General features: G+C 34.8%; 1 protein-coding gene across 3 annotated transcripts in view; it reads left to right on the plus strand.

Annotated features, from left to right (window-relative positions):
* Positions 1 to 9,750, plus strand: part of LOC136848177 (COMM domain-containing protein 7-like) — a 107,695-nt gene that overhangs the window by 8,022 nt on the left and 89,923 nt on the right. The window contains exons 4-5 of one of the 3 annotated variants that reach the window (XR_010855962.1): positions 1,052 to 1,139; positions 9,113 to 9,297. Coding sequence is in view for 2 of the 3 variants with exons in the window: in XM_067120472.1 (XP_066976573.1) it covers positions 1,052 to 1,139; positions 3,365 to 3,549 (273 nt within the window). In the remaining variant the exon portion in view is untranslated. Of the gene's footprint in view, positions 1 to 1,051; positions 1,140 to 3,364; positions 5,712 to 9,112; positions 9,315 to 9,750 lie in introns of those variants that run through there. The other 2 variants (XM_067120473.1, XM_067120472.1) reach the window with 2 other exon arrangements.

The following is a 9,750-nucleotide window of genomic DNA, read 5'->3' on the forward strand; positions in this document are numbered from 1 at the left end:
CCCTTCTGGTAGCAACACCATTACATCCCCTTGTATTCACTGTGCAACAATTGTGTAGTATGAAGTGTTAGCTGTGCTCTTTCTATCAAATGTCTTTGCTATCTCTTCCCCCAAATACAGTAAAGACATTAGAGTGATTGTATGTACTTTTTAAGGTCATGTGTTTAGAGTTTGGTTTGGCACTCCTCAGTGCATGGTTTTTAAAAATGTGCGTTGGATAGAAAATAGTGTATTTTCTGTACCTAAGTCAGATCATTGCCACAAATTGCGTATGTTAGGAGCCCCCTTCCTCAGAACCCACTATTTGGATAAACTGCATAGCTTCAGTTTGCTGGTATTTAGAGTTTAAGGGCTGAAGCAAATCAACTGTTGCACATTGAGGCGAATTGTTTCAACTTTTCTGGGGACTTTTTCCCTTCTTGTGAAGCATTGGGCATGAAATGCATGCACCTTCTAATTCCTTAATAGTGAGTTACTCATAAATTTTATCAAGATCTTCCATACAGGCAGGATGAAGTGTATGGCACAAGAACTTTTGTACTGCTTGAAAAATTTGAATGCCTTAATCTGGGCTTTAAGTTAGTGTATATTTTCATAGGCTAGCCAGGGTTATGGTGTGATTTTCAGGCAGCCCAGAGGCAGCATAGTGTAAGCTAGCCTAGTCAATACTCACTTTTTGCACTTAGACCACATTTGCATCCCTCTTGGATGTATTAATGCAAATAATTAAATGGCTACTGTATTCACACAATTAGTTTTTATCAGTTGTTTGTGAGTTTAGTTATTTGAATACTGGATATGTGGTAGTACTCATTTTTGGGTAAAGTCCAGCAATTTATCTTTTTAAATGAGATTTGTATTTATGAAATGTAACAGTAGCTTGTTACTGATGTGTGTTATTTTCAAGACAAAATCTATTTTTTCTACTGAGAATTTGGATGTATTGTATTACAAAAATAATTGATACTTAATATTGAATTGTGATGTTCATTTTATTCATAAGTGAAGAAGTTTATTTTGCAAAGCATTGTAAGGTTTTCTCTTATAACAGCTTGACCACTTGAAGGAATTAATAGCTAAGAATAGATCAGTAGGGAATTCAAAGGAGGAACTCATTGACCTTCAGTGGAAATTTGGAGGTAAGTTTATCTTACAGTATTTTCCTTTGTTAAAATGGGGATTATTTTCTCTTAAATTTGTATGCACAGTGGTACTGAAATCTGTTTAAATCATTTCTCAACATTTGTTATGACAATATTGTTTTTAAGAGATAGACAAATTGAGAGAAATTTGTCCTTTCATTTAAGGTTGTGCCATTGCTGAATTTATTTTCTATTGCTTTTCCATCAAGTATATCCTATTCAACTTATTTTCAAATGTTTATATTTACTGAGTAGTCTGGTCAAACTATTAAATAACAAGAATTAATTGTGTTGTATAAGGTATTGTATAGCCTTGATAAAGAAATGTGCTTATCGTCAGAAGAAATACAGGATTCATTATCATCGTAAACATTGTCAGATTTTCTTTTTTTGGGGTTAAGCATTAAAAGAGTTCTCTACACTCTCATCTATTCTGTGCCCTTCCACCTGAAGTCCTGTCAAGTCTGAGCCTTCATATATCCCATTTTCCATGATTTCCTGGGTCTTCCTATAGGTCTTTGTCTTGCTACTTCCATATCTAATGTTTTTCTGACCAGCTGTTTCTCATCCCTTCTCATCGGGCATCTGAAACATCTCATTATTTGAGGTCTCCAGCCTCTTCATTCCACATAAGTCCCCCAAATGTACATTCCTACTCTGACCATTCTTTGGTCACACCTTTTCAAAATCTCCATTTTCCTTGTTAGTGCCCCTGTTTATGCTGCAAAGAGTAGTACAGTATGTACATACCTGTTATATGTCTGCTATTTCTAGTTATGGGTTATTTTTATGTATAATTAGCTAACTATCTCTCTCCAAAGCTCAGCCATGCAGCAGTACTTTCCGTACTGATCTTTTAAGTCCTGATTCACATTCCAGTGTGTCCCCAGTGTTACAAAAATATGCCCGTTTTAAAACCTACCCTCTCTTCCCCATTTTCTTCATTGAAAATCTTGTATATGATGTATGTTTTATAATCCTGAGCAGCTCTTGTGACACAGTTTGGTGCACAATATGTAGAGTTCACAATGTGGCCACTTTCATGATTGAATGTTTTCCTGTGCTTCTTATCCAATCACCATAAATTTTGCTTTAGTTGCTTTGATTTTCAGTCCTTTCTTCTCTATTGGATTTATTTGCCTTGAAGATATCCAACATCTCTTTAGATTCTGCTGTTAGCCTGAGGTCATTTGAATAAAGCAAGCCCCCTTTTCTATGCTTCTTTGTTTCTTCCGTTACCATGATGAACAGCAGGTCTCAACACTGATCCTTAATGGACTAAAATTTATCTAAACATTTTCTGGTACATCTGCCACTATCTTCACTCCAGATTTAGTGTTATGGTAGAGTAAAATCACTAATTTGATTAGTTTTTCTGGTACCTTATACCAGTTAAATAATTTTTCATGGCATTTGATGTCAAATTTCAAAGTTTAACTACATGTAAAAGACTGTATTTATGGTATTTATAGTTGCAGTGAATTGACAATGTATGAATGCTGATTTTGTTTGGCAATAAGAAAATTTGCAATCATTACAGAAGATTAATCTTATCTGTATATGTGGTTGAAAATATTGAGAAAACTTCGGAAAGTATTTTAAACTTACATTTGCTATATGACATACTGTATACATATATTTAAACTTACATTGCTGTGTGACAAATAGTACATAGAGCACAGTATTGGTTTATGGAGCATCTTTTACAAATTCATATTGTCCAAGCAGGTACTCAACCTAAATTTGGAGTAAGCCCTTTGTATTTACATTTATATAGTTAGATGTTAGTTAAATACTGATATACAATACAGACACTACCCTACATATGAACCAGTTGCGTTCCGAATGGCCGTTCATATCTTGAATTGTTCATACTGTTGCCTATTTAAGTGCAGTACAGTATGATATGAAGTCAGTACAGTGCTGGACGTTTTTTCATCCTAAAACACAATACAGTACTGTACACTGTATATAGAGTAGTGTATTTTATAGAGTACAGATCTTTATTAACATGAATGATACATGAAACCTAAATAAATTGTGATGATAACTCACAGGTGGCAAAGGGAAGGGCTCCGAACACAGTTTTAATTTACGTTTACGTTTGTTCGTATCTCTGAATGTTCATAACTTGAATGTTCGTAAGTAGGGTAGTGTCTGTATTGGTGTATGAAGAAGCCACGCAATGAAATCATACCTTCATCATTTGATTTCTTTAACAGTTGTAGCTGGAAGTAGTATCAAAGAAGAAACTGGGAGAACCTTTGTGCAAGTAAAGCTCTTGTCTCGTTCTTCAGATGGTTCTATTTCTTCACGACATATAGAAATGTCGCTTGAGAAATTCTATGATTTTCTTCATCAGCTAGAAAAGGCTAAAGCAAGTTTTGAATATATTAATTATTTGTGATATGTCTTTTGCAAAACAACATGTGGCAGTTCATTATATTGCCTGTTGTCTAGTTTTAAGGTGCTGTATACATGCTGTGATGATATATAAGTATTCCATATTCATATTTAAGTTATCAGAAGACTGACAGTGAGCTGAGCTGCTATAGAACATGAATTTGTTTTCATACTAGATAAATGCTTAATGAAAGCTAACCAAAATGTTTATCATAGTTATATAACAGAAATTTCTGTTATTAAAAAGTAAATAGTTTAATCAGATCACTGATTTTTATATTCTATGGATGGCTGTTATATTTTTCAGTGAAAGCTTAAAATTATAAAAGGACAATTGACATTCTCAGGAACTGAAGAAATTAATATGCAGAAAGAAGGAAAAGCATGGTACAATTTAATATACTGTAAACTGGGTCATGTTTTTTTGTAAAACATGTTCTACTGTCAATGGTTACCAGTGGAGACACAAAACTAACATCTTGTAATCATTCCATAACTGTGGTAGTTTCCCTTCAAACCCTCCAGGTTTGCTCTGCGTGTGCACACTAGACTTCTTTTTTTTTTATTTCGGTTGCTTTTACAGCAAAATTCTGATTGGTATATGGAAGCATGGCTTCCATATTTCTTGTGAATGATTTGTATTTTTCTTAATTAGGTGATTTTACAACAGGAGGTTCCCAAAGAAATCCTGTCTCAGTAATTTTGAACAAGTTTCAAGAAATATCTGACATAATGTTTCATCAATTTACTAACCATTGCCAGTTGAATGAGTACTTGTACAAAAGATACATGTGCCTCTTTATATAAAAAGAATATAAAGTCTAATAAATATAAAATGATTATTACACTATTGTCAGTGGATCAAGGTAAAACAACAAACTCTTTCCCATCAGCTGCAAATAAAATAACGCTGGGTATGCTGCTAATCATGTTCAAGTGAATTTTTGAGTGTCCCAAGGTCATATTACCAAGAGTTTTCTTGTAGAACACATTCAGATGTACAGTGCCTTTTGTATATTAATTCACAAGTCTTAAAATTATAAGAATCATTTACTCTGGTTACACAAATAAGTTGATGAGACAGCCTTATGTGATTTTTATGTATAATGTTGCCAACTAAGGTTCTCATGAGATTATTTTATCCAGCTAATGCTAGGCAGTCTGCCATTCACCACTTCATGCACTTCTAGTTGAGTCCTATTGTCCTCATGTTTTTTATGTGCAAGACAACAGCTCCAAGTATTGGTTTACATACATGTAGCCAGGACTCTTGACAAGTGCTTAGTGCAGAGCTGAAATTTTGTAAGTGTGAGCATAGAAGATTTAGTTTGTTGTTAAAAGATGTACTTTGACATGGATTTTAAAGGGAGTACTCATTTAAGACCTAAACATACTTCCTTCTTAGTCACTGTTCTGGGCCTAAAGAGCAATGTTGTGTTAATCCAAGGACTTATTGGCCTGGGGATAACACAAGTTCACAGATCCTACACCAACATTTTTCTACTATGTATGGTCATTTTTATTAATAAGTGGTTGGGTTATTTAGTAAATGAAAAGGTAAGAAGTTATGTTCCTCAACAGAATCTAAAGGCCAGAAAGTGTTCTGGAGGGGAAATCATTGATATCTCCTCTAGTTTCTAATCTCTTGGCTTCTCTTTGTATTTGGGTACAGGAAGAGACACTGTGATGTGAGAAGTCATTGCAATGAAAACTTCTTTTCATCTCAGAGCAAGGCATTGGTTTATAATGAAAATTATGCTGTCTTGGTTTTTATTGCCATTTTGCGACTCAGCATTCAAGTATAAATTAATTGAGTTTATCTTTTAATTTTACCATAGTCATTGTTGTCAAGCAGACAAAACTTTTTCAGCTATCTAATCCTCATGTAACATGGATCTTTGCTTACATGTAGTTTTTCGAATTATTTTTTCCAAAAGTTTACAGGACTACAGTACTAGCTTTAACTTGTATGGAATACTGCTCAGAGAATATTATGTTTTGGAATGTACATTTATGCTACGGTATTATTGTTGTAACTTACAACAAAAATGTTAGTACAAAGGGTATGATTATATTCTAGTTTTGATTGTTGTAACTTACAACAAAAATGTTAGTACAAAGGTTATGATTATATTCTAGTTTTGATTGATAAAGTCTTATGAAAAAGACATTTGTATTGTTAGTTTTCACTCATTCAGATATAAGTATTCCACTTGATGATTCATCTTCTTGTTGAGTTAATTCTTACCATTTTATTGATTAATCTGGATGCTGATTATACTGTATTTCCCTGTATTTGATTTTTAGCCTCACAATATATTGAGGTATTGCAAGTTCGCAGTTTCTAGACATATTTTGTATCCATACAGTACAAAATTTTAAATTACCTTACTGAAACTCCTGGAGGGATGCTGTTAACTGAGTTCTAAATTTCTTCTCTAGATATAAAGAGTATAAGTAAATTAGATTTGTTTTTTTTAAGGAATGTATGTTTGCTGCTATGAGTAGAGTATAAGTAAATTAGATTTGTTTTTTTTAAGGAATGTATGTTTGCTGCTATGAGTAGCTCTTAATGTATAGATCACTTGCAGCTTGCATTTTAGATGATTTAGTCATCTTTTGCCTCTCTGCCTTTATTTCAGTATTCTTCTCTGGTGGATTATTTCAGTATTATAGTTAGGATTGCAGTCAGAAATTCAGTCGTACTGTATGGAGAGATAAAGTCTTTGTTAACCTTAAGGAGTTAGAGACTATTTATCCATCCAGGCAATTTATCCATTTGACCCATCAAGGATGAAAATATTTGGAGTCAATCATGAACAAAACTCTTCAGGTGGAGACAGTTGAGTCAATCAGAAGGTCCATCAGGAAAAAGGAATTCTTAGCATCCTTAGATACTGCAGATACAGTAGAACCCCGGTCCTCGACCACATCAGAACTCGACATAATAGGATTTCAACGTGAAATGTCAAGTAAATTTTGTAACAGAGCTCGAACAAAAAACCGGAATCCGACCCGATAACCATATGATTTTTGTAAACAAAAGTACTTCGGTCAGTCGGTGCTAGTTGGTGTTGTTCCCACATGTCGTTTAAACCCCACTCAGTCCTGCATCGAGTGTTTTGGTTCAGTACATGCTTGTATAGGTATTTCCTTAGTTTTTGTGGCTTTTTGCACTGTATTTTGATTAAATCATGGGCAAACTGTTGACATATCGTAAGGAATTTTTGGTAAGTTTGTGATAATACATAATTTGGCTTACTTTTGATATTTTATTAATTTTCTGTAATAATTAGGCTTGTTTTTCAATGTTTTATTATTAGCAACAATTTTTGTGTCCACCCAGTACAGTACAGTACCTAGCCTAGCCTATGGTTCTCGGTCTCCCACTGGTAATACGGCTGCATTGGACGTAGGGCAGTTTTTTTTATACAGTATACATTTAAAAATGAAAAAAAGTGCGTCTAATACAGTATGTTATTTAACTCTGAACCTATTTAATTGTAATTTATGTGTAATGTTTTGTATAAAAGGGCAAGATTAGGTCAATAACTGGTGGTCATAATGGATTAATCCATTTTCAGTTATTTCTTATGGAAAAAATTTTTTTGGATCTCGACTGAATCGCATCTCGACGCTGCTTCTGGAACAGATTAGTGTCGAGGACCAAGGTTCTACTGTACTTACTTACTATTAGAATTATTCAGCATCCAGGAAAATCATAGCTTCCTGTTAGAGGGGACTGTCTTCCAGTTAAAGTCCTTGTACTTTGGTGTCCTTGGTACCTTAAACATTCATAAGAGGTGAAACCTTTAGCCATGTGGACACAATCACACAGTACTCGTGTATAGAGATACCATTAACGTAGCTCCTTGCATCATCCAAAAATGGAGTAAAGTGTCCATTGTCTACTCACTGCTGCAGTATTCTGATGTAATTAGAATCAGTGATTTTAAGTCAGTTCTCTAACAATCTTAGTCTGCTGTGTACATGTGTTTTGGGAGAGACAATAAAGAATAATAGCGATACTAAGATTAAACAGTACCTGCACCTATTCTACTGATTTCTGGGTGTCTTTGGTACTGCCAGAAGAGATCTGGATGTCTGTAATGTCCTTTAGCATCCCGGGAGAATCGCTTACTAGGAGGAAGATGGAAGACGAGGTCCTGTCAACCTAGGTTGTAGAGGAGTCACTAGTCTGTTGGACTAAGAATCAAGATATTTCAATCTTTGTCTCATGTAAGATAAACTAAATATGTGAAAAGACAGCCACAGCAGTGCAGCAAGGCTACTGCATTTCCTCCCATAGAAGATATTTAGCTCTTCACAGACATGTTGAAATCTAGGGCTGTTATTGATATGAAATAGTTTGATGAGACCACAGTCATGGTGTGCTACAGAAGCAGCAAGAGTAGTATTCAGGCAGGAGGAAGCAGTTTGGATTGCTTCATTGTGAACAGTGGACTAAAACGTAACCTCCAAATGTCTCCTAATGCTCTTTAATTGATATTGGAAAAACTCAAGCAAATTACAGCACAAGGTTTCTTAACTGGAAACTACTGTACTGTATAGCATTAGAAGTTTCAACTTGCCAATGTGAATTTTCACCCTTGAATATTCACCCCCTGTACTGTCCTCTTGTAATCTGGATGTAGGCATACCACTTACAATATGCTTTGCAAAGCTCAATTCACAGCAATAAAGGATCTTTTTAGTGTACCTTTGTTATTGCTGTAATGCTTGCTGCTTTGTACTTAGCTTGCATTCCCTTGGTTCTTTTCTGGCTTATGTCTTCCTTTTTTTATATTACTTTGTTCCATATGTTTTTAAATGAGAATCAAAAATGGAACAAAGTAATTTATAAAGAAGGTAGACAGCTCAGTTAGAAAAGAACCAAAAGGAATGTATGCTGAGTATGAATTAGAAAGCATACATCAATGACCAAAGGGACGCCGCAAAGAAACTTTAATATAGTAGTCCACTGAGCCTTTTAAGGCATATTGTAAGAGGTATGGCCATAGTAGTACAAAGGACTCGAGAACTTACATTGGGATTATAAGAGTACAACAAAAGGGATGGATATTGGGGGGAGGCTCCTTTCACATTAGCAGGTTGAAAGTTCTGATGCCAGATAGAGGTTTCTAGTCTAAAACCATATACAGTATTGTAAATTTGCTTGAATTTTTCTAATACCACATTAAAAAGCACTGAGAGACAGTTTGAGGTCACATGTTAGTCCTCTGTTCACATTGAAGTGTTCCATACTGTTTCTTCTTGTCCCATTACTTCTCTTGCTGTTTTTGTAGCACATGATGACTAGCTTCATGGTAAGATTTGATGGATAAGGAATTTTGATGTTATGTTGCATAAAAAAGCCTTTTTCAGTCATACAAAATTTACTGCATTTGATTATTGTAAACCCAGTGTTTTTCCATTAGCTGCCTGAACATGAAAATCTTCTCTATTGAGAGTCATTACCTTCTTAACCACAAGACTAGTCCCATGCCACTTTTTGATAATTTTGTTTAAGATTCCACAAGTGGATGTACTTTATTGTTGTTTTTCAGTTGTTGGTGCACAGTGTTTTGTGAATATTGTCCGTAAGCCCTCCTGTATGTGTATTTGTGATTGACAAGAATGTATAATCTCTCATGAAGTAAGGCCACTTGCTATCTTACCAAGAGCAATCTTATGATCCTATAGTTTGATATTGGGCATGGACTACAACTTCCCAAAGGTCACAGTCTACAAGGTAAGGGTTATCATTTAAGTTTGAGAAGAATTTGTCACCTGCTTAAGTTGTTAATGCTGTTTATGAGATATAGTCTTCAACTTTTGTCTCATTTCGTTATGCGCATCATTCATTAGTCCATGGGCACACTTTCAGTAGCCAGTAGGTATGAGATGTTTATTGTTAGACTCCATCTTCACCTATCTCTTCCACCAGGACGTATGTCTTCTTCAATAAATACTCGTTTGCTAACCTGGTCCACAAAATGATAACAGTGCTGTTTTGTTCATGATGTATAATGGACATTAGTTCTCAAAAAATTAACTTCATGCATGCCTCTTAATGGGCATACATTAACCATGCTTTTAGAGTCTCGTGTGTATACAATAAAGATCGCAGGCACAGATTATTTACTTCATCAGTCTCAAATCAGAATGACTGTAGAGCTACTCCACTGACTTCCAGCTAGCAGTG

Source organism: Macrobrachium rosenbergii, chromosome 18, assembly GCF_040412425.1.
Source record: "Macrobrachium rosenbergii isolate ZJJX-2024 chromosome 18, ASM4041242v1, whole genome shotgun sequence".
Classification (NCBI taxonomy): Eukaryota; Metazoa; Arthropoda; class Malacostraca; order Decapoda; family Palaemonidae; genus Macrobrachium; species Macrobrachium rosenbergii.